The 25,267-nt window shown below is 42.1% G+C and overlaps 1 protein-coding gene across 1 annotated transcript in view; it reads right to left on the bottom strand.

Moving 5' to 3' along the window:
- Positions 1-25,267, bottom strand: part of tmem178bb (transmembrane protein 178Bb) — a gene marked incomplete at both ends in the record, with an annotated part of 133,896 nt that overhangs the window by 21,184 nt on the left and 87,445 nt on the right. The window contains one exon of the mRNA XM_080051387.1: positions 20,686-20,823. Within this exon, the coding sequence (XP_079907513.1) occupies positions 20,686-20,823 (138 nt within the window). The remainder of the gene's footprint in view (positions 1-20,685; positions 20,824-25,267) is intronic.

Consider the following 25,267-nt stretch of genomic DNA (forward strand, 5'->3'; position numbering starts at 1 on the left):
AACTCAAGGGGCGGCTCCTACTCGTGCATTTCAAATGCCACTGCACGCAGTTGGATAGCACTACAACCAATCAGAGCAATGCACAAGGCGACGTAAGCCCCTTTCGTTTAGCGAACAGCTGTTAAACTGTTAAATTAAACGTTTGCCGTTGTCGGTCGGCAAAATAGAACATTCCACTTACTTGCTAATGAAAGATTTGAGTGCCGTCTTCCAAATCGTTAAGGGTCGAGGCCAAAGCAGTCTCAAACTCACACAACATATCCGCAGCCATATTTGATGTTTACTATCACGGCTTCGACGTCGCATGCACGTCACTGTCGTCATCCGGTTACGTCCTCCCCAGAGCACCATATAAAAGGGCTCTGGCGCGCCCATATTAGATAGAACCAATTGAAACGTGAGCCCAGATTTCTGGTCTTCTTGATAAAGCTTCAACGGAGCGTGTCCAGACCAACACGCGCAGCAAATTTAATTTGCCAGCGCCTAGTGGCAGGTCTGGGAATGCCAGGCTAGCAGATTCATGCATTTCACTTTAAAAACCAGCTGGACATTGGACGCAAAAGCAGAAAACACTGGGAGTATCAATGGCATTTAACAAGAGGGGGAATGTGTCTGTTTAATGTGCAAGTAAAGTGTTGCCGTGAAGAACGATTGCAATTTACGAAGACACTGTGAAACTAAACATTAGAGCAGCTACATGTCCTGATAAATGTGTTATTTTTGTCAAGTGGCCCGGCTTCGTAGATTTTTCTGTATGTGGCCCTCAGTGAAAAAAGTTTGGACACCCCTGGGCTAACTGTATGTATGTGGCAAAAAGCTGCAGCGCGATGTTACAGTTCACTCTGCTGTAGCCTAAGCCTAATGTCACGGCTTCGTTTCGTTCATTCGAACAAAAACTGGTCTGAGCAGTTTAGCCGTGCAGCCTCTGTTACCATGGTGATCTAGCCAGGTAAAAAGAGAGCCACCTTTCGTGATACTGAAAACTCTGGCTTTAGACTCAACAGACCTCGCTCAGCCCTTAATCTCGCTTCGTAGTATACCCCTCCGGACATTCACCTGGACAACAGATTAAAGCAAATGTAACGTGCAGACTGTTTACATTATTACTGCTGCGGGGACAATTACATTTCCCTTTGAGGATGAATAAAGTAGGCCTGTAGGCCATTTAGGCCTACAGTAAATCTATCCATCGTATAGCCTATTCAATTTGGATTTTAGATTGTCAAATGCATTATGTTTTATAATCTCTAAAGTTAGCAAATTTTGGTTACTACTTCGACAAAAACAAAGAAAGAACGAAAGAGAAAAGCTTCATGGGGCCTTCATATAGTGGTATCTGAAAATAGGCTTGAGAAAATAGGCTACATATTAATGAATATGCCGGTATTCCCTTCACCAGATTAAACACCCCTGAATTAATATCAGGACGTTTTCATGTAAATATAGCCCGCCAAGTCTATTTGTTCCTTGAATAAACCTGTTCCACTATAAAGTTTATGTGTTCATTGACCATCACCCTTCAACGTGGAAAGAAAGACCAAAGCCGATTCACACAATTCCCAAAAGGTTTTACTTTTCACCAAAAATCTTCACACCTTTTAATACCTTAAAGGCTCTGGTTTAAAGCATGTGACCCTTTGACTCCTGCCTATCTCCAGATCTCCCCTTGTTTTGTCCCCTAATGACACATACAATTGTCTCTTCTAATTTATCCTAGGTTAAGTCCAGATTTCAGACCTTTTTCCTAGATAAGTTTTTAGAAAGGAGGAGATTAGATAATAGGTTTTAATTATTCTGGTGGATGAATACCTCACAATTACCCCTGACTTCAGAAGACTACCGTTAAGTCCTCACTAAGTTCATACACCTGGATGAGCTAGGCCAGTAGATAAATGCAATTACCTCCTATTTCAAGGAGTGTGTTATGGGATGTGTATCCTTAATTATCAGTGGTGTTGCCGTACTGTAGGTTTGAATTGCTTACCTCAGAGGCGCCGCGATCTCTTTAAAGAAAAACCCTAATTAGGTCCTTGTTCCCAACTCTAAACTAAAAACTCAGGCCAAAGATTTATAACGTTTTCAAGAAATTTTATTCAACCAATATAAAATGATTATACGTTCACAATATAGAAAGAAAAGATTAAATAAAATGAAAGGAAGGAAAATAAGTACCTACACTCCCATTAATGTGATTAATATATGTAGAGAAGTATAAGACTTAACTTATTTGTTTTATGTATTTTGTTCACATTGAATTTAGTTCATGAGTTCTCCACATTCAAAGATTGTCCACTGTCTACGCAACTTTAAATATCCTTGAGTAAATGGTCGAGCTTTCAACCAAAGTCATATAAATTGAATTTCTTCAAATCCTTATGACAATGGTGATTTTGCAACACATATAGTCAGGAAAAGTTGGTTCAACACTCTATTTGGTTGATCCACAAGAGATCAGGAGTATTCTCATCTTCAGGTTTTTCAAAGCTTGTCCACTGTCTACACAACTTTAAATATCCTTGAGTAAATGGTCGAGCTTTCAACCAAAGTCATATAAATTTGAATTTCTTCAAATCCTTATAACAATGGTGATTTTGCAACACAAATAGTCAGGAAAAGTTTGTTCAACAGTCTAAAACCGTGATGCTTGTCCACTGTCTACACAACTTTAAATATCCTTGAGTAAATGGTCGAGCTTTCAACCAAAGTCATATAAATTTGAATTTCTTCAAATCCCTATAACAATGGTGATTTTGCAACACAAATAGTCAGGAAAAGTTGGTTCAACAGTCTAAATGCTTGATGCCATTCCACAAACCTGGTTCATCAATTAATTCCTATTAGTAACCCAAATGTTCCCTTACCAAACCTCTCAGAAAAAAGGAGAATCGGTTCAGAGCTTCTTCCCCTTCTTAAAAAGAAAAATAACTGCTCTCAATTTCTCTAAGTATTTTGCACTCAAAAAGATTCAGAGTGTTTCTTTCGAGTTTTTCGTCCATGCTAAAAGAACAAAAAAGTGGAACAGTCAAAACTTCCCCAAAAACCCAACGCTCTTGCTCAAAACCCTGGCCTTAAATAGTCTGAAGACAGAGAGAGTGGGTGTGTGTATTAGGAGGAGAGAGGGTGGGGGTAAAGATGAGGGTGTGTGTGTCCAGCTCAAGGACCCACTGCCCCCCTTGTCTCTCTCACCCCTGACCTGTCCCAGGACAAGCCCAGGCATGCCTTTTCAGAGAGGCCTTATGAATTCACAATTATGTATATATTTCAGGATAAAAACTTGAATACAACACTTTTAGTGATTCTACCTTAATATTAAAGGTCACTTGTTACCTTGCCTGTCTTATTAAAAATATCATACTTTTCCCTACGAAAACAAGAAATATACATTTCACATTCTCCTAAGAACAAGGTATGTACAATGAAAAGTTGCAATATTCTTGCCTATCTCAACAATATCCATGACAAAATGATAACTTTGTTGACGTATCAAACGAATACGTTGCTGGAATTCTCTTGACTTGAAGATTCTCATGGTTCCTGCCACATGCTTTGAAATAGGCTACTGAAGTAAGGCAAGGCAAGGCAATTTTATTTATAGAGCACATTTCAGGCACAGGGCCACTCAAGGTGCTTCACAGGGTTAAAATCAAGTAAAGAATACAAATACAAAAAAAAAAAAAAAAAAAAAAAAAAAAAAAAAAAAAGGAACAAATTTAAAACACGGATAAAAATACAACATTTAAATAAAAGAATTAAAACATTTTACCAAAAAAAAAAAAAAAAAAAAAAAAAAAAAAAAATTACAGGTTAAAAGGGAAACAAGAACGTTTTGAGACCCGATTTAAAAGAGCTGAGAGTCTCAGCGGACCTCAGACTCTCTGGCAGTCCGTTCCAGACATTGGGCGCATAAACGCTGAATGCCGCCTCTCCCTGTTTAGTCCTAGCTCTGGGGACTTTTAAAAGACCTGTCCCAGACGACCTAAGGGCTCTGGGCGGCTCATAACGTATCAGCAGATCAGTAATGTATTTTGGCCCTAAACCATTTAAGGCTTTGTAGACCATCGTCGATATTTTAAAATCAATTCTTTGAGTGACAGGAAGCCAGTGTAAAGACCTAAGAACTGGGGTAATGTGATCTACTTTTTTGGTCCTAGTGAGGACTCGAGCAGCAGCGTTCTGAATTAGCTGAAGCTGTCTGATTGATTTTTTAGGAAGGCCTGCAAAGACACTATTACAGTAGTCAAGTCTACTAAAAATAAATGCATGGACAAGTTTTTCTAAGTCCTGCTGAGATATTAGCCCTTTAATTCTCGATATATTTTTAAGGTGGTAGTAGGCTGACTTAGTAATTGATTTAATGTGTTTTTTGAAATTCAAGTCGGAATCTATCACTACTCCAAGATTTCTAGCTTGGTGTGTGCTTTCTAACATAACAGATTTAAGCTGTGCGCTGACTTTTGATTGTTCATCCCTGGCACCAAAGACAATTACTTCAGTTTTGTCGCTGTTTAATTGAAGAAAGTTTTGGCACATCCAGTCATTGATTTGTTCAATGCATTTACTTAGTGCTTGAATCGGACCATAGTCTCCTGGTGATATGGTTATGTAAATTTGTGTGTCGTCTGCATAATTATGGTAGCATAATTTGTTTTTGTTCATAATCTGAGCTAGCGGTAGCATGTATATGTTAAACAGAAGAGGCCCAAGAATGGAACCTTGGGGGACCCCGCATGTAATATTTGTTCGCTCGGATGTGAAATTGCCTATTGACACATAGTAGTCTCTTTCCTTTAAGTATGATTCAAACCAGTTTAGCACAGTTCCAGAAAGTCCAACCCAGTTTGCAAGTCGATCTAGCAATATGCTGTGGTCAACTGTGTCGAACGCAGCACTGAGATCCAATAAAACTAATACAGAGCTTTTGCCACTGTCTGTGTTTAAGTGGATGTCATTGAGGACCTTAACCAGAGCAGTCTCAGTGCTGTGGTGTTGTCGAAAACCTGACTGAAAGACATCAAAGCAGTTATTCATTGCTAAGTAGTTATTTAGCTGATGATGAACAGCTTTTTCAATGATCTTGCTTAAAAATGGTAGGTTGGATATCGGCCTATAATTGTTCATGAGTGATGTATCTAGATTTTTCTTTTTTAGGAGTGGCTTGATGACAGCTGTTTTCAGGGCCTGTGGGAATACACCAGTGCGAAGGGACATATTGACAATTTCTAGGACATCTGAGGCCATACAGCTAAAAACAGTTTTAAAGAAGCCTGTGGGCAGAATGTCAAGGCAACAGGAGGAGGAGTTCAGGTGTTGTATAATGTCATCCAGGTTTTTCTTGTTTATCAGAAAAAACTCTGTCATGGCATCTGAATTTGTTTTAAATGGGTACAGAGACAAAACATATCTTGAACCTGGTATTGATGCAGTGACAGCTTGTCTTATTTTATGAATTTTCTCAGTAAAGAAGGAGGCAAATTCATTGCAGGCCCTCGTGGAAAGATGCTCAGACGCTACTGACACAGGAGGGTTTGTTAGCCTGTCAACAGCAGCAAACAGGGCATGTGCATTGTTGCTGTTTTTGGTGATGATGTCAGAGAAGAAAGACTGTCTTGCATTTCTTAGTTCTAGATTAAACGTGCGTAGTTTCTCTTTGAAGATGTTATAGTGAACATTTAGATTTGTTTTTCGCCACCTGCGTTCTGCATAAGTAGGCCTAATGTAGAATTCTGCTTTGGAAATCTATAGGGTGAGTTGCCCTAATGTGGGACACCTAAGGTCCAGAGCATTTATCTCTCATTTCTGACACGTTAATAGATTATATTGTTGTCAAATCCAAGCAGGGGTTCCCTGTGATTGAAGTCACATGAATTCTCAGTTTTGATTATAAAGAGAATGGAGGGGAAACAGTCAAAAAGGACAGTGAAATAGGTTTTAGAGGAAATCAATGCTAAGGCTTTACATTTGTCATTATTAAAACAATGTTCAATATTTCATCAGATTGTTATGATACAATTACGAATCAAATTATGCAATAATATTTGGAAAATGTATTTAGGTTTTTTATCTAGCAGGAAGCAAGAGCATATTGTTCAAATTTAAACCATCAAACCTGAGTAATGCACCTTAGACCATGAGTGTTTATGACTTGCATTTATTAAGGGGATATTGTTTTTTTATGCATATTACATACTGTCCCAGATTAGAGCAAACATATTTTCGTGAGCTATTTTGCACATGGACCACTAATATATGTGCCATTTCTTTTCTGAGTATGATAGGCCTATATGAATCATTTATTGTAAAAATGTGAAACGCTGTTGTTTCTATAACCTATTCATATGGTTTCATATTACTCCATTTGTCTTTCTCTTAAATTTACTGGCGAGTTGGTTTTTATGAAAAACTATTGGAGTGAGCGCAAAGAAGGGTCGAAAGAAGGGTTCGCCAAAGAAGGAACGTTAAGATACGGGTGTTTCCCAGATGGCTTCTTAAGTGCCTTCTTTGGAGAGCCGTAAGATGAAGCGAAAGAAGCATCGAAAGAAGTACTTTGGTGGGAGCTGTCCACCAAGGTGGTGCTAAAACTGAATAAATCGATGCCAGGCAAATCGATCACCCACCTCTTCATCAGCGCATAAGTCACACACAGCGCCCTGTGGTCCCCCCACACAGGTTCATTTAGTTTAAGTATGTAGCGTTTGTATGTGTGTGGGTGCGGGTGTGAGTGTGTGTGTGTTTGTGTGTGTGCCAACAGGTGTATCCAAGTAGTAATCAGGCCCATTAGCGCATATATACCCCCGTGGATATAGGCACACATATGTGAGAATGGAAGGAACCGGCGTAAAAAGAAGCAAGCGGGCACCGGCGTTTACCGCAGAGGAGATGGCCGTCTTGGTGGACGAGGTCTGGCAGCACCAGGATATTTTATTCGGGGGAACAAAGGGCAAAAGAAATATCACCGTCAAGAACCATGTTTGGCAGGCCATAGCCCAAAAGATGTCCCCCTCCAGCCCATGCGGTCTGCGTGACTGGGGCGCTATCCGAAAGAAGTGGCAGGAGTTCCAGAGCCAAACTAAGAGGAAGAGTGCCGAGGTGAGGAGCGAAGCCATGGGCACGGGTGGTGGAGCACCGGGTGGGACGACCCTCACTCCCGACTAGGAGAAAGTCCTCTCAATTATCGGGAAGACGGCCTCTGAAGGCATTAGTGGGGGCATCGATGTGCTGGGGGACGAGGGGCTCTCATTAAGTGAGGATGAAGAGGAGCCATCCGGGAGCAGAGCAGGGACGTGCACGCCACCAGGAGAGGACGACCCCCAACAACCGTGGCCTGTCCCTGCGCGCCAACCAGCAGGGCCCGGTGTCCGTATGCGTGAAGGCTCAAGATGGCGGCCCGCAATAACAACCTGCACCTGCAGTGAGACGCTGGTGCGCCTGGAGAGGGAGAAGCTGGTGGTGCTGCGGGGGATGGAGGGCCACCTCCAACGACAAACTGCCCTGCAGGAAGAGATGGTCCGGATGAAGCAGGAGAGGTTGGAGCTGCACCGGAGACAGCTGGCGCTTGCGGAGGCCCAGTTCAACCGTCCCTCTATCTCGGTGCCAATAATCTTTCCCCAGGATTCAGGTATGGGTATTTCAATGTTTTATCTGCATTACCCAATGTATCCCGTTCAATTTCACTAATCAATCTCCCTTCATTGCAGGTGATGCAGAGGCCCAGTAAATGCAGCGCGGAGCCTCCCCCCCCCCCCCCCCCCATATGGTTTCAATAAACTACTTTGGTTTCCTTTTCAACCATGTATTGTGTGGATCATTTTGCATTGAAATGAGGGTGTCAAATAGCAACAAAAAGTCCCAGGCAATTTGTAATTTATCTAAGCGAAGGTTCATGACGTGTGCGTATATTGTGCGCCCTTTCAGCACAGCATGTTTTGCGCTAATTTCCCACTTGTTACATGGTCACCTCAGAAACGTGGACACTATACTCCCACATACTGTATGCAACAATACTTCCTTAACAGTCCAGTGCCATACTTTCAGGTAAAGCACCCGGACACTGAAGCAATTAATCATAGTGTGCAGGACGTTACATGTAGCCTACATCTGCTGGTTCTGTTTATTTATTTCAGCCTTCAGGCCTGACAGTTGTTATGGGTGGTGTGGTGGTTGTGGGTTTATGGTTGTGGGTTTATTAGTGATCAGTGCTTGGCGACTTGTGGTGAAGGGGTAGGGGCTGGGGTTGTTGGACCTCAGAAGAGGTGGATAAATTCCTGTCTGGTCTGGGCTCCGGCCTGATGCAGTACTGCTCGCACATGGCGGGGGGCGGGGTTCGGGGCTTCGTCCTCTGAATGTTGCTCTTCAACAGGAGGCGGCTCATCTGCGCCAACGCGCACTGCAATGTTGTGCAGCATGGCGGTGACAACAATCACTCGGCAACACTTGACTGGTGACAAGCGCAGCCCCCCCGACGAACGATGAATGCACCTGAAGCGGGACTTCCAAATGCCAAACACCCGTTCGATCTTCGTCCTGGTGCGTGTGTGGGCCTCATTAAATCTCTCCTCCTGTGGTGTTGCTGGGTTGGTTACCGGCGTCACGAGGTAACTCCGGAGAGGGTAGCCACTGTCCCCTAGGATGATGCTCCGGCCAAACACTCCTCTGCCAGCCTTCTGCCCCACAGCTGAGTTGGCCCACATGAAGCTGTCGTGAGTGCTTCCCGGCCAACTGGCGACGATGTCAGTGATGAGGCCATTGTGATCCACCACCACCTGCGTGTTGATGGCCGCGTAGTGCTTGCGACCAATCCAGCACGGATCCACCAGGGAGGGATTGTGGATTGGAATAAGGGTGCCATCTACCAGACCGATCACCCGGGGGATCCCAGCCACTGCGTGGAACCCTTGGTGGACCATGAGGACCTCGTCCCGTGTGGTGGCCATCTTGATATGGGTCCGGGCATGGCGCAGGAGAATTGGTGTCACAGCTGCCACACTCCGTGACACCGATGCCTTGCTGAGGCCGGTGCCGTCCCCCACCACCTCCAGGAAGCTCCCCACTGCGTAAAAACGCAGAGCAGCCAGGAGCTGCACCTCCGGGCTGAGGGCAAAATTGCAGCGGGTTGCTCTCTGGATGTGTGGAGACACCAGAGTTATCAGTCGTCAGATCTCCGCACGGGGCAGCCGGTACTTTGCCTGGACAGCCCGGTCTGACAGCACGTCCAGTGGGGAGAAGTTCTGACGCACGTAGGCATTAATGTAAATCGTCTGGCTTCGCGCACGGCGACGCAGTTGGTTGGCACCGATAATTTGCTGTATTGCAGCCATGGTTTCTCACACGCGCGGACTTTGGCAACGCCTTTATATAGCAGGTGGATCCGCTCTCAATGAGGTTCAGCTGAATTCAATTCAATCTGTTTCCTTGATATCTGTGAAATGCTACAGGGTTGTTGAAGTTTTTTATGTGTAGTACTATAAACTCTTGTGTGTGGAAAACGTAAACGTGTAATTCATTAAAAAAAAATATATTCTCTACTATTAGTTTATGTTTATTGCGCCAGGTCCGCATTGAGCATTGTTTTATTATTTCGAAAAGTGGAGGAAATAAATTTCCCTGACGCGGCATGATCACTGACGATTTGGTCGCTAAGAAAGGTTGAAAGAGTGGGTCAGCTCCGTCTTACAGTTCCATCTTAGTGAAAGTACTACTTTCGCTAAGAACGAATCTGGGAAACGCATTCTTCTTTCACAGCGTTCTTAAGAGCGCTCCAAAGAAGTACTTAGCCCAAAGAGGCTCTTTGGGAATCTGGGAAACGCGGCCAATGACAGTGACAATAACATGGGTGGACAGGAGAGAGTGTAACTGTAGGGTCGTCAAGCGAGCGCCGCGCCCCTATTTATCATAGAAGGAAAAGGAGAACAACAGGGAAAGACAGGTTAAAAAAAAATGCCAATCGCGAACTACGTTCCTTATGGGAGCGCAGTGTGTGATCAGTGAAAAACCACCTTAGCACAATAAGCTGATAAACACCACAAACAATAAGACTCGTAGACATTGCACATTAAAGGAACGGGTTAAGGGTTTATGGGACGGTAAGTGTCACAGCCCAGGCACCAGGGGGCGTACGCAGCCGACAGGGGCGCCCCGCCCGCAGCAACCATTCTGCAACGAGGGAGGGAGAGGGGGACGGAGTCAAGAAGGCTTGATTGGTCAGGGTCATGTGTGCTATGTGTCTACGTGTGTGTGTATGCGTGTTCCGTGTATCTATCTCTGTCCAGACATAACGGGAGTCTTCAGGCGCCAGGTGTTATAGCGAGTCCATGGAGACGACCTCGAGGCCCAGCCACAGATAGAGTTCACGGGAGAGTACGTGATGGGAGGGTGGGGGTAGAGCGTCTTTCTGCATAAACATCCCGGAGAGAGAAGAGATAACACCTACCAAGGTCGGTGTGGGGAGCCGAATCGAGAGATTGCAAATTTGTTTTGCGATTGAGACTAGGCGCTGGAATGTGTAGCCTGTTTTAGAGTCACTGGTTTGCGTAGTAATCCAAATAGCCTAAATCCAGTGGCCTTCTTCAAGCGCCTACGGTCTGCCCATGCCCCCCCCAGATTTCATCCACTTTTCGAATAAGTCCGGGAATCACTTCCAGCTTGCGATTCACCTCGCTTAATACTTGAGTCTGTGCATTGACAGCCCGGCACATGCCCTCGAAGACGGGCAGCTTTTCAATGGCCTGATGTGCTGCCAACGCCTTTTTAACGTTGCGGTAGAACAGGAAACCGCCAACTCCAAACAGCAGGAACCCTGTTACCATAAGCCCAATCACGTAGATATCTTCGACGTCCTCAATGGAAAGTATTGCTAGACACATCGGGTTCCAACTACTCCAGGCGTCCCAGGTGTATCCAGCAGCAAAGGTTCCATCAGGACAGGGGGCTTCTCCTGTGCCCACTTTTCTCGTTGAGAAAATTTGATCCATTGCAGAAAGACCCCAGCTGATCAGATCCATAATTTAGGTTTCGGAGGAATATGCACAGAGAGGCTCAGAGATGTAGACAAGACAGCACAAGACAGAGAGCAGAGCAGGGAAGATAAGGGCACGGGAGGGAACAGAGTATGCGACCGCCTTCGTTGAAGAGCAGAAGACAAACACAAGGATTTATGCTCTTTTTAGCTCACAATTCGCACTTAAAAAGGCATTGGTGGCAGCCATTACAAGTCCACAAGGGCTGCCGCTATAGCCTCGTCTACTGTCACGTGATACATGCTCAATCTCCGCTATCAACAAATGCACGTTGTTGAGGCAGCCTCATAAGCGTCATAGCAAGCAACTGATCAAAGATAAACAAACCTTGCGATGTCCAGAATAATATTTGTGATCAAACTAAATCGTACACATTCACTGAGTGAAGATTGTGAAAGTATGACACACATTTCTCGCCAACAATGTTATCAAAAACCCATTTAATAACTTATAAATCTTTTAAAAATCTGAATAAAAACTGTGACAATGGCGGCCACAGCTTGGATTTCATTTTCGCCGGGAGAAACTTGAAAGTCACGTGACATGTATCCGTCCAATAGAAATGAATAGCGCCCGGGGTGGCATTACATTGTAGTGAATTGAACCCCCCCTACGTCTTCAGCCAGCGGCAAAGGGTGATTTCACGTCAGTGACGGACGGTAAAGTGCCCTGGCACAGAGTCGCACTTTGACGTACTAGGAGTGAGACTGTGTTGTGTTGTTGTCACGCCTTATTGGCACACATCTCGGATTTATGAGAATTAAACATATTTCCTCAATTAGGATTTCTTAGGACTTTTAGTATGTTGTTCTGGACACCTAAATGCCTTACTTTGCCTGGCCTATTACGGAAGAAGGCACTGCTCCTGGGGGCCTGGGGGTAAATACATGGGCAAACCATCCTAATAATAACTACACTCAACAAAAATATAAACGCAACACTTTTGTTTTTGCTCCCATTTTTCATGAGATGGACTTAAAGATCTAAAATTCATTCCAGATACACAATTGTACCATTTCTCTCAAACATTGTTCACAAATCTGTCTAAATGTGTGATAGTGAGCACTTCTGCTTTGCTGAGATAATCCATCCCACCTCACAGGTGTGCCACATCAAGATGCTGATCTGACATCATGATTAGTGCACAGGTGTGCCTTAGACTGTCCACAATAAAAGGCCACCCTGAAATGTGCAGTTTTGTCTCACAGCAAAATGCCACAGATGCCACAAGCATTGAGGGAGCGTGCAATTGGCATGCTGACAGCAGGAATGTCAACCAGATCTGTTGCTCGTGCATTGAATGTTCATTTCTCCACCATAAGCCGTCTCCAGCAACTTCGCACAGCCATTGAAGAGGAGTGGACCAACATTCCACAGGCCACAATTGACAACCTGATAAACTCTATGCGAAGAAGATGTGTTGCACTGCATGAGGCAAATGGTGGTCACACCAGATACTGACTGGTTCTGAGTCCCCAGACCCCCAATAAAGCAAAAAAATGCACATTTCAGAGTGGCCTTTTATTGTGGACAGTCTAAGGCACACCTTGGCACTAATCATGATGTCAGATCAGCATCTTGATGTGGCACACCTGTGAGGTGGGATGGATTATCTCAGCAAAGCAGAAGTGCTCACTATCACACATTTAGACAGATTTGTGAACAATGTTTGAGATAAATGGTACAATTGTGTATCTGGAATGAATTTTAAATCTTTAAGTCCATCTCATGAAAAATGGGAGCAAAAACAAAAGTGTTGCGTTTATATTTTTGTTGAGTGTAAATAAATAGAGATCAGGGGCCGTATCCACAAAACATTTTATCTTAGCGCTAAGTGTACTCCTAATGAGCACTAAAAGTTCTTAGTAAGGAGTAATTTCTTAAAACCTATTCACAAAGCTGATAAGACCAACTTGTACTAAGGAATGGGAGGGACTCCTAAGCTAAGACTAGAGGGCGGTGTTGACCCTGTTGCTATGTCATGTTCATACCTTCTATGCCAAACTCAAAACAAGCCCGACGACCTCTACGTCGGCCGACGTCACAGCACACACCAAACAGATTCGTCTTTTTTTTTGACGACGGCGATTATCGGTCTGGTGTGTCCTGGCCTTAACATGAAACCAAGATACTGCAGGGTTTCCCACACATTCGTTCACCATTAACCTACAATAGCGCCACATAACATAAGTCTATTAATTTTAAATTTTAAAATGATTTGAATCAGAAAAAATATCCTCATTGAACAGCTGCACGCCATGCACTCTCACTATTTTCTCTCAACGGCGGACTATGCAGCAATAGTCAGACAGCGACAAACCAGGAAATTCACAATTTAGAAACAACAGCCGGCGAAATCATAAAGTGCATGCGTAAGGAAAAAGGCGAGACGCCCAACTATACAGTAGCGGACCTGTGGAACGGAGGAAATGGTGCGAAGCGCCACATATAGGCCTACTCTAGTAGGAAATTAAACCCAAACGTGACACCAACAGTAACTTTCAGTGCATCGTAGACCCAAAGCAACTGCAGGAAAAGGAACTTAATAATTTATTTTTATATAAATATAATAAATATAAATGTGTCTATACTTTCTAAATATAGCTTTACTAAGATCATTAAACCCTTACAGCTATTAAGGTACCTTTGTTGTTATCAACCCATTGTGTAAATGCCTAGAAGAAAAATACTGAGGAACTAAATATTTTCAATTTGACATGAAAAACACAAACAGTCCTCTCACCTCAAATTCAGCAGTCTAACTCCAAGGAAGACTATGTAGATGAACTCTGATCCCAATTCTGGATATTTACATACCAAAATTTCACAGACAGCGTCTTCTGGTTCAGAGATAAAACGATTGTGACAACCAACCCGTGTGAAATATAACCCTGTTCTCCCCTAGCCTATCATATAGTTTCATATTACTCCGTTCATCTTTCTCTTCAGTTTACTGGCGAGTTGGTTTTTGGAAAAACGATCGGAGTGAGCGCTCTTGTCAGCTGCACCGTGTGTGTGTGTGTGTGAGATCTTTGAGTCTTCCCCGGTAGGCAAACGTTAGCATGGAACGTATTTATGTACCAAAATCGTCTTGACAACTAACAGACTTCAGACAGATCATGAATTCGCTGTATCAAGATTATGTAAATAAAGGACAAAGTTCTCACTAGATATTTCATAAAAACATCATCAAACAATGATCTATGCTCTTTTTAGCTAATAATTCCCACTAAAACAAGCATTCATGGCAGCCATTAAAAGCTCAGAAGAGCTGCTGCTATAGGCTCGTCTCGTGTCACGTGATACGGGCTCGATGTCCACTAGTTCATATGCATGTTCATATGTTACGTTTTTCAGCCAATAAACGTTCATACTAGGGCTGTGCGATATGGCGATACATATCGCCTGACGAAACAAAATCGTCTATCGTTTCATTTTAAGCAATATCGTTTATTTCGTTATGTTGCCAATCCCACTCTTTAGGACACAAACTATACATGTAGCTCGCAGTTAAGTTACTGTTATTCAAACCGAAGATTTCCTTCAGCGTAACTTCACATTAAAAGCCTTTAACTGGTGAAATGTGAGGAATTAAAGTCAACTTTGACTTTTATTTTGAAGCAGAAACACTAAGCGCTTCCTAGTTCCTAGCTAGCCCCGCCGCGTTTCTATCACACTACTTCCAGCTGACTGCACCAGGCTTTTCTCGCTTGTGTGATAATCAAAGTTCATTTCGGACTCTGAAACCCATCGGTAACAGACCTGTCGGTGTTTGCACCATGGGGAGAGGATCATATATCCCCGCTGACAGAGCAGTCGAGCCGGCGTTACCCGTGCAGCGCTTGACAGGCTCGCGGGGGTTAGCAGCCGAGCTAACGCAGTGCAGTTCGGCTGCTGTCCCCGCGGGCTGTCAAGCGCTTCCCGGCTCGCAGTAATGCGCGGCTCGGCTGCTCTCTCAGCGATGAGAAGCTCCTGCGCTCCCCGGGGCGGTCACCCTCTCCGCGGGGTGAATGTACAAGCCGCCGCAGCCTCATCTAAAGATGATAGCTCCATTAGGCTAAAGAGCTAAGCTAAGGAGGAATCCACCAATTCAGTCAATTCTGTGCCCCCATGCCTGAAACCCCACACGGCCCAAAACTACTCAAATGTCACATTTGCATTTTCTATTTTGTTGAATGCTTGAAAATTTGCGTTTGAATTAAAGCAGAAAATAATCAAATATGGGTAAATACTTTATTTGTTGAGAATTGTATTATTTATATGACATTTTTATATTTATTTATTAATTGAATTAACAGAAAAATGTTATATCGTCATATGTATCGTTATCAGGAAATGAAATTCCTATATCGGGATATGAGATTTTGGTCATATCGCCCAGCCCTAGTTCATACAGTGTGTTCCAAATTATTATGCAAATGATATTTTTCTCAGATTTTCCTAAATAGTCGATGCAAATGACAGTCAGTATAATTTTCAAGTCATCAACCGTTAAAGTATGATTCAAATTTTATGGAACAAACCTCCCAATGATAAAAGTATTTTTTTCAAAAATAAGAAACTCAAAATGCACCGTTCCAAATTATTATGCACAACAGAGTTTCAAAACATTTTTTAGGTTGTAAAGAACTAAAAATGGTCATTTGTTGAATTTGCAGAATGTGGAGGTCATATTTAGTGAAATCAAAAGCCATTTCAATCAAAAGCATCTTAACAGGCCAAGGTACATGTTAACTTAGGACCCCCTCTTTGATATCACCTTCACAATTATTGCATCCATTGAACTTGTGAGTTTTTTGAGAGTTTCTACTTGAATATCTTTGCAGGATGCCAGAATAGCCTATAACTGCTATTTTGATGTGAACTGCCTCCCAACCTCATAGATCTTTTGCTCGAGTATGCTCCAAAGGTTCTCAATAGGGTTGAGGTCAGGGGAAGATTGGGGCCATACCATGAGGTTCTCTCCTTTTATGCCCATAGCAGCCAATGACACAGAGGTATTCTTTGCTGCATGAGATGGTGCATTGTCATTCATGAAGATGATTTTACTACGGAAGGCACGGTTCTTCTTTTTGTACCACGGAAGAAAGTGGTCAGTCAGAAACTCAACATACTTTGGAGAGGTCATTTTCACACCGTCAGGGACCCTAAAGGGGCCTACCAGCTCTCTCCCCATGATTCCGTCCCAAAACATGACTCCGCCACCTCCTTGCTGACGTCGCAGCCTTGTTGGGACATGGTGGCCATTCACCAACGATCCACTACTCCATCCATCTGGACCATCCAGGGCTGCACAGCACTCATCAGTAAACAAGACTGTTTGAAAATTAGTCTTCATGTATTTCTGAGCCCAGTGCAACCGTTTCTGCTTGTGAGCATTGTTTAGGGGTGGCCGAATAATAGGTTTATGCACAGCTGCAAACCTCTGGAGGATCCTACACCTTGAGGTTCGCGGGACTCCAGCGGTACCAGCGGCTTCAAATACCTATCTGCTGCTTTGTGATGGCATGTTAGCAGCTGCTCTCCTAATCCAATGAATTTGTCTGGCAGAAATCTTCCTCATTATGCCTTTATCTGCGCGAACCTGTCTGTGCTCTGAATCAGCCACAAAACTCTTCACAGTACGATGATCACGCTTCAGTTTCTTTGAAATATCTATTGTTTTCATACCTTGTCCAAGGTATTGCACTATTTGACGCTTTTCGGCAGCAGAGAGATCCTTTTTCTTTCCCATATTGCTTGAAACATTTGGCCTGCTTAATAATGTGGAATGTCCTTCTTACAGTTTTTTACGATTGCTAAACCACAGTGGGCACAACTGGAGCGACATGTGCAAAACTCTAACAACAGTATGCAGAGCAGCGGTTCATTCGGACCAAACTGTAGCTCGTTTTTCATTGCTTAAACACAATTTTCAAAACTCTACACACCTATCTCATGGCTTAACCACAGCCTGAACAACACTGTGGGTCTCCAGCACTTTTTTCAAATGCTAATACACTGCTGCCACAACTGTAAACCACACATTCAAAACAGAATGAATGCCTAGTAGTGCATTTCAAACACTGCAGATTGCAATTTCAACTGAAACACTAAGATGTCTTGTTTTAGACTTGTAAGTGAACATATATACAGTATAAAGGGAAAGCTCAAAAATTTATATTTCTTTGGAAATGGACCAAGGAAGACAGGTTGTTGGAGGGAGAAGAGTGGCAGTGAGAGTGTGGATGTGTGGAGGAAGACATAGAGCTGTAATGTCTGATGAAATGCTGTAAGGGCTACACTGAAAACCCTGTTGTGAATCATGGTCTCTCATTGAGAGAGGCAGGGTTGAGAGTGCAACCCAATCTTACAGTAAATGACAACATTACAGGAATTGATTTCTGTATTACAATTATAGAATATTTACACAGATAAATACTACATTTAGAAATGTTTTCAATAGAATATACAAAATGTGTATCTATTGAAGCAAACTTCTGATTTTCATTTATTTTTGTTTTCCTAAAAAAACTGGTATATTAGTTATATAGGCGGCAGAGTGCAGCCTGTGGCGATCTCTGTGAAAGCTGTGGTCGAAATAAAAAGAAGCGATCCGACATAAAAGTGGACGCAAAAAAGTGCATATCCTCACACAGCAGTGTTTGTGCCACGAGCGGGGGACATGAGACCCCTCATGAGATACAGATTCGGAGAATTCATCCCGGTGCAGTGACGGGCGGCGGAGGGTTAATAATAAACTTCACAGTCCCTTTCAAAACACAGTTACGACGTGCTTAAACACAAAGAAAAACACATGGATAAAACGGACTAAAAGCCGCGGAAAATTAGCACAGTATTTATTTATTATTCTTTCGGACAATTCCACCAATACACAATTTTCTCTTTCATATCTTCATACATCTTACTTTGTGTTGTCCGAAGGGTGACGGAAGAAGCCAAAGGCTTATCAGGTCCCGCCCCCATTTTCATCAGATTCGGATTTAGATACAAATATACACAGTTATTGTTTCAGAAAATTATAAAAATTAAAAATAAAACAAACAATAAAAAAAATAAGAAAAAAACAAACAAACAGACGCGTGTTGAAAACACGCGGTCAATGGCATTTAGAGACCAACTTAGCAGTTCTCAGCTCAGTGCAGTTTGTCTGTGTCAATGCAAAGTGTGAAGTGGCCTTGTATGTGGCCTGTTCAATTTCTTATCTGGCAGTCTAAACACATCTGCAAAAGTATTCAAAAACATACAAGTCTGTCTGCTGGCCTCTATTATTCGTTACAATATTGTTATGATAGTGACATTCACATTGTGCTCAGTTTATTAGTCTGTAATTTTCAATAATTTTTTAAACATAATTTGTTTTGAAATTGCGCAAACTGCAACTCCCTTTGACATCTTCATCAAGTTCATTCCACAGCTTAATACCCTTTACAGAAATCGAAAAGGATCTAAGTGTGGTCCGTATCAGTGGCGGCTCCTGACAATAATCTCAGGGGGGGCAATTGTTGCCATGATGGGAAATATGACCCAAAATTAACCTAAATCAGATAGCATATGACAATGTCATATTGCATTTAACTGTTTGTTTTTCCTGTTCATCTGGCATAACCACTCTGGCAACATTAGACAAGCATTGCACTGTACAGTATTTTTGGAAATTAAGTTAGTTAATTTCTTGAATAAAATTATTTTAGCTCTAAAATGATTTAATTATCCGGCTGTGGCCATCACAGATAACTTGTCATCTACCAGTGTGCTCCTCAGATAGGCTTCCTTTAAAAGTTAGGAGACAAAAATGGATGCTGGCATAGCATGTGCAACATTAACAGTGCTAATCATCACATTGGTTTGGGTTACTACTGTCTACAGCACTTGGTAGGCGGGTTTATGTCGGACGGTGAAAGCAGCTGTCAGCTAAACGACGATCAACAGCTGATCGCCGTTCAATAGCCGATCAGCTGTTGAACGGCGCTGGCTCGTATATGCAGATTGATGTTTAATGTTTGTTTTACCTTTTCTGAGAGATGATGCATAGGGGTGACACCCAAAGTTATCCATGCGGTCTCTGTGCTGCCATCAGGATGGATAAAAAGCCAGTATACAGTCCATATCATCATGCAGCGGCAGCAGGACAGAGCGTTAGCGCATTAGCATCCTGCTAGCCTCGTTAGCCGTTCAAACGAGCCCCGTGAAAATCCGCGTTTATAAGATCCCCCAATCCATCTTGGTAGATACTTGCTTGATGGTTACATTTTGTCTGGGAAAGACCTAGTCCGAGTCCGATCAAGTAAGTAGCTTGCCAGCCTAGCCTGAGTTGATATAAAGTTGTGTTGGTCTTGAATATGACCGCTCTGGGCTGCATACTGGACATGTGACTGTATCAGTCACTGTAATTGGTTTATTGTTTACTGTACGTATGACGACAACACGTTAGGGCGAGCACCCCCGGAACCCATAGAGATTGCATTGCGAGGCTTGCAGTTTGAAAAAAAAAAGTTTTACATTGATGTCTATGAGAGCGCTGGGGGCGATTTTCAACCAGCCCGACATCGCCCCAGAGTGACGGTACAGAGCACAGACGCTGATTGTACAATGATATTCAGACTTAGATGCAGGTAAAAACTGTATTGAAATCATAAATTATGATTATTAATACAAAAAAAACAAAAAAAAAACATCATTATTATTCATTATTATATTTTCGTTTTTTGCTGATATGGCTCAAGGAGGGCGGCGCCCTATCGCCCTCTATGGGCGAGCCGCCACTGGTCCGTATATTCTTCTCAGTGAATTTTCCTTTTCTTCTTAAATCATGTGAAACTCCTCTTTCTTCAAACATTACTTGTAAACTGTTAGGAAGGCTTTTTTTGAAGCCTTGTAAATAATTTGTACGGTGTGGTAATTTACCACATCACGTAATTTGAGAATTCTACCTTCAATAAAGAGGTTATTAGTGTGTACAGTAGGCTTATGATTAGTGTATGAAACTGTGCACTCCTGTCTGCCTGACTGAGGCATCGAGAACAGCGTCAGTGTAAAAGTAATAGGTTGTATTCCACCTCAATATTATCAGAATTAATCCAATAACATGCAGATAGGTTATTCTTTAATAACTGCAGAGCTTATTCAAAAGTTTTTTTTTGTTTTTTAATTTGCACTCATATATCTCCGTTTGTAGGCTATTTAAGATCCTAATTCGTTTTGTTTTTTGCTGGGATCACTCCATGGAAAAATCTGTGGAGGCATTTTTTTATTAGTTGTAAGAATGGCTTCATCCGTTTTGCAAAGGAACTCCCTATACGATAGACCTACATGGCTTATAATTAGGCCTGTATCTGGATTAATTTTACACAAACACATTCGTTCTCGCACTTCATACATGTGCCGACGGAGTCGCCGTTTCTCCTTTCTCCACTTTCTGTGCGTATGCATGGGTCAGAGTTTGCGTGGAGGACCGCACATCTTCCCGTCAAGTTTGCTTTTTTATAAATCCCAATGTTTGCGTAGAAATTGGCATGCGCCCTCTTCTCGGCGTACGCCACGTTTATAAATGAGGCCCCTGGTCTTTTAATCCCCTCCTTTGTAAGGCGCATATTGCAGAAATTGACAATAGAGTTGACTTGACATGACTTTGATACTGAAGTAACTTCTTGATAGAGTGTGTATGACTCACCTCCCATGAGGAAGAGGAGACCCGCCACATACTGCATGAGGCCTCTGTCCCAGCAGCAGCCCAGCACACCAATGATCCAACCAAACAGGATGATGGCCACAGCCATGCCCATGAAACCTGCTGTCATTCTGCGCAAATCTATGGAAACAAAAAGAGAGAAGGTAAACATCACTGAAATAACAAGTTAACAGCATCGGAGGAGTGAAGAGAGAAGTCAGAGAAAAGCTTAAATACAGGTGCATCTGATAATGGAAAAGCACTTTTTTCCCTGTAATTTAATTAAAATAATAAATAAAGTTCCATATATTCTAGATTTATTAGACATAAATCGAAATATTCAGGGATTTTTTGTTTAATTTTGTGGATTACAGTTTACATCTCAAATTCTTAGAATATCGGATAAGGCCAATCAAAAAGAGGATTTATAATACAGAAATGTCGACCTTCTAAAAAGAATGGCCATTCATCCACCCAATACTTGGTCTAAGATCTTATTTTGCATGAATTATTGCATTAATGAGGCACGGCATGGAGGTGATCAGCCTGTGGCACTGCTGAGGTGTTATGAAGTCCAGGTTGCTTTGACAGAGGCCTTCAGCTCGTCTGTATTGTTGGTATGGTGTGTCTCATCTGCCTTTAGACCATAGCCCATAGTTTCTCTATGGGTTTCAGGTCAGGAGAGTTTTCTGGACAATTAAACACAGTAATACCATGGCCAGCAAACCCGTTACTGGTGGTTTTGGCATTGTGAATCTAGAATATATGGAATTTTCCCTTTTTGAATTAAATTACAGAAAATATTTAGCTTTTCCTTGATATTCTAATAATATGAGATGCACCTGTAGTACCTGAGGACTTGATGAATGCCGTCACTGATGACTGCCATGTCTCGAACTGCAATTCAACTTTGTTTCTTTATTATTTTATTTTAATATTGACTTCATTTTCATTTATTGCTTTGAGGCAGTATGCAAACCCTGTCATACACATTGTTGGAACTCAAAGGGGCAGATTTGGTTAACGTTATGAACATTATTAAATTCATGAAATGATACATTTTAGGAAAGGTATTCATTAATTATTAAATTACTCTAAATAAATTAATTACATTTTTTTTCGATTGCTAAACCACAGTGTAGCTCAATGTGCAAAACTCTAGCTACAGTCTGCACTACCAACAGTCATTGGAGCTGAACAGTTCACTTCACCTGCAAAACAGGTTCAGTGCAGCAAACACTATGAACCAGCCTCATTGAGATAACACACACTGTCACTCAGAATCTGCTCTGTGTACAAACACTAGCATCAAACCCCAATACACAAATGACAAACTTTTAATCTTTACAGTTTGAATAATTTGAGTTATTTCACACAAATTGCATAATATTTTCTTTGATGAAAGGGTGAAATTCTTTCACATGAAATTGTTTATTTTATAACATACCAGTTTTTTTTAGGAAAACAAAAATAAATGAAAATCAGAAGTTTGCTTCAATAGATACACATTTTGTATATTTTATTGAAAACATTTTCAAATGTAGTAGGGGAGAGTGGCCTAAGTTGTGCATTTTGGAAGTTGTGCCACCCCTTCTTTCTAGAAAACCGTGGAAGAAATTGGAAATGTGACCACATATTTAAGAAGAGCCATCCATTTGACTCATCCTGTAAAGAAGGGAGACACAAGGAATAAGATATAAGCACATTTAAGCTCAAAAAACTGTGTTTTGCCTTTCAAAGTAAAATTTCCATGATCAAGGTTTTTTGATTATTGTGTCTGAACAATTATAGACAAGTTTGAAAACATTTGACACATGTTTTAGTGCTTTGGTATGCTACATTTTGAGTCTATACAGTTAGCACGATGTCAGCCCTAAATTGCTGCATCATGCTTATTATCCAAATTTCTGGGATTGGGGTGATTTGTGCCAAAGGGCCTGGGTGAGTTATAGGTAAGTAAGTAAGTAAAATGTATTTATAAAAGCACATTTATGACAGTTTGCACTGTCCAAAGTGCTGTACATAGTGCATTCAGTAGGTAAACAATGAAGGTAAAATAACAATAACCAAAATAAAAGACGTAAAGCCCATACATTTGAGTTGGAGACTTTACTGTCAAGGCCTCACTTTAAAGTCACTTTGAGTGAAAAGTTGCACAACTTAGGCCACTCTCCCCTATTTATCTGTGTAAATATTCTATAATTGTAATACAGAAATCAATTCCTGTAATGTTGTCATTTACTGTAAGGATGCAACTCTTAGCTGTTTGTTTGCTGGAAAATTTGTAGTACAGATGCAACTTTAGATTTTTGCAGATTGGGTTGCACTCTCAACCCTGCCTCTCTCTCTATGTGAGCCCATGATTCACAACAGGGTCTATCACTGTTGCCCTTACTGTATTTCATCAGACATTACAGCTCTATGTCTTCTAGTTCTTCCTCCACACATCCACACTCTCACTGCCACTCTTCTCCCTCCAACAACCTGTCTTCATTGGTCCATTTCCAAAAAACTATATATTTTTGAGCTTTCCCTTTATACTGTATATATGTTCACTAACAAGACTAAAACAAGCACGGACGTAATTTGGGGGGGGGACACAGGGGACATGTCCCCTGCACTTTTTCAAAAGGCCGTTTTGGTCCCCTGCACTTTTTACCGTCCAAAAATAATGTTGCGCTATAGTAAACAGAGACATGTCAAGCACTAGGACCAAGCGGAAAACCGCCGCTCAAGATGAAGCCTGTTTCCCTGAGTTTAGACCGCCCACAAGCTCCTCGATTGGCTCTGCCGTTTCTTGTGTGATTGGCCGTCCCCGCTGTCACTCCATCTTGCGTGCACACTCAGTACACCCAATACATCCATGATGAGCACACCAGTCTGCTAGTTGTCCAGAGGGGTATACTACGAAGCGAGATTAAGGGCTGAGCGAGGTCTGTTGAGTCTAAAGCCAGCATTTTCAGTATCACGAAAGGTTTATCAGTATTTTCCGCTGCTCTCAGTGTATAGCTCTTACCCCATGATATGAATATCAGAGGTTTCATTTACATTAATGTTTGAATCGTGTCCATGTGCGTGCGTGTGTGCGCGCGTGCGTGTGTGTGTGTGTGTGTTTGGTAATTAGGCGCCGACATGTCTAAAAGAAGAAAAGTGGATATAAGAGACTTCTTTAGAAGTCAAAGTGTAAGTTACTCAAATAAATGCATTACACCCATAGATAGTAATTACACCCATCCTGCAACACCTTCACTGGCTCCCAATAAAGCAGCATATCCACTTCAAGATCCTCCTCATCAATTAGCTACAAAGATCTCAATAACCTTGTCAAGTGTCTTTGAGTTTTATTGAAAGTGCTGATAAATAAAATGCATTATAATCATCATTATTATTATTATTTTAACTGTAGAGCCCCAACAATGCAAATATTTTAAAAAGCTTATATTTAATGCCAAAGAGATACACTTATGTTCATGTATTATTTTTATGTTGAAAGGCAACAAAAATGAAAAAACACCAACAATGAAAGATTAGGGAAATTACAATGAAATAGATTACAAATGTGATTTTATACATCAAAACTCATGATAATTGTGAAATTAGAAGTTTTTTCCTCTATAACCATATCATCAAAATTGATGATTGTTGCACCCCAAATTGTCGCACTGTTCATGTTATGCATCAACATATTTTTGTCAGGTGACAGAAGGAGATACAGGAGGAGAGGCTAGAGGAGGGAGAGCAGGAGAGGCTGGAGGAGATGGAAGACAAGAGGGTGGAGGAGGTAGAGGAGGAGAAGCTGGAGGAGGTAGAGGAGGACAAGCTGGAGGAGAAGAGGCAGGAGGAGGTAGAGGAGGAGAAGCTGGAGGAGATGGAGGAGAAGAGGCTGGAGGAGGTAGAGGAGGAGAAGCTGGAGGAGATGGAGGAGAAGAGGCAGGAGGAGGTAGAGGAGGAGAAGCTGGAGGAGATGGAGGAGAAGAGGCAGGAGGAGGTAGAGGAGGAGAAGCTGGAGGAGAAGAGGCTGGAGGAGGTAGAGGAGGAGAAGCTGGAGGAGATGGAGGAGAAGAGGCAGGAGGAGGAGAAGAGGCTGGAGGAGGTAGAGGAGGAGAAGCTGGAGGCTCACAGGTGAGGTTGAAAGAATAAACATATGTAAATTATGAGATTAAGCATTGTGACAAATGTTAGGGTGACGATAATCTGTATCAGAGCTTTCAAAGTTCAAACACGTGCATCTATATATTTTGTCAGATGAAAGAAGCAAACTGGACAGGTACAGTTTTATATTGAGGCCAGCGTACTAAAAAGTTGTCTAAATGTATTATTTTATTGGTAAGAAATAGTAGCGACTCAGTAGTGAGTTCATGAGCTGGGTCAGCAACTCACAGTAGGGAGTTTATGTCATTTATATTTTGGTCTTGCACCTCTTTAGTTTGTTTTCAAGAATTTTTTGGAGAGTGCGCATTTTTCTTGGTTTTTCATTAGAGTTTTATTAAAAATGTGTGTCCCCCCCACTTCTGAAATCAAAATTTCGTCCTTGAAAACAAGACATCTTAGTGTTTCAGTTGAAATTGCAATCCGCAGTGTTTGA

This window comes from Ammodytes marinus (assembly GCF_949987685.1).
Source record: "Ammodytes marinus genome assembly, chromosome: 22".
In the NCBI taxonomy this organism is placed as follows: domain Eukaryota; kingdom Metazoa; phylum Chordata; class Actinopteri; order Uranoscopiformes; family Ammodytidae; genus Ammodytes; species Ammodytes marinus.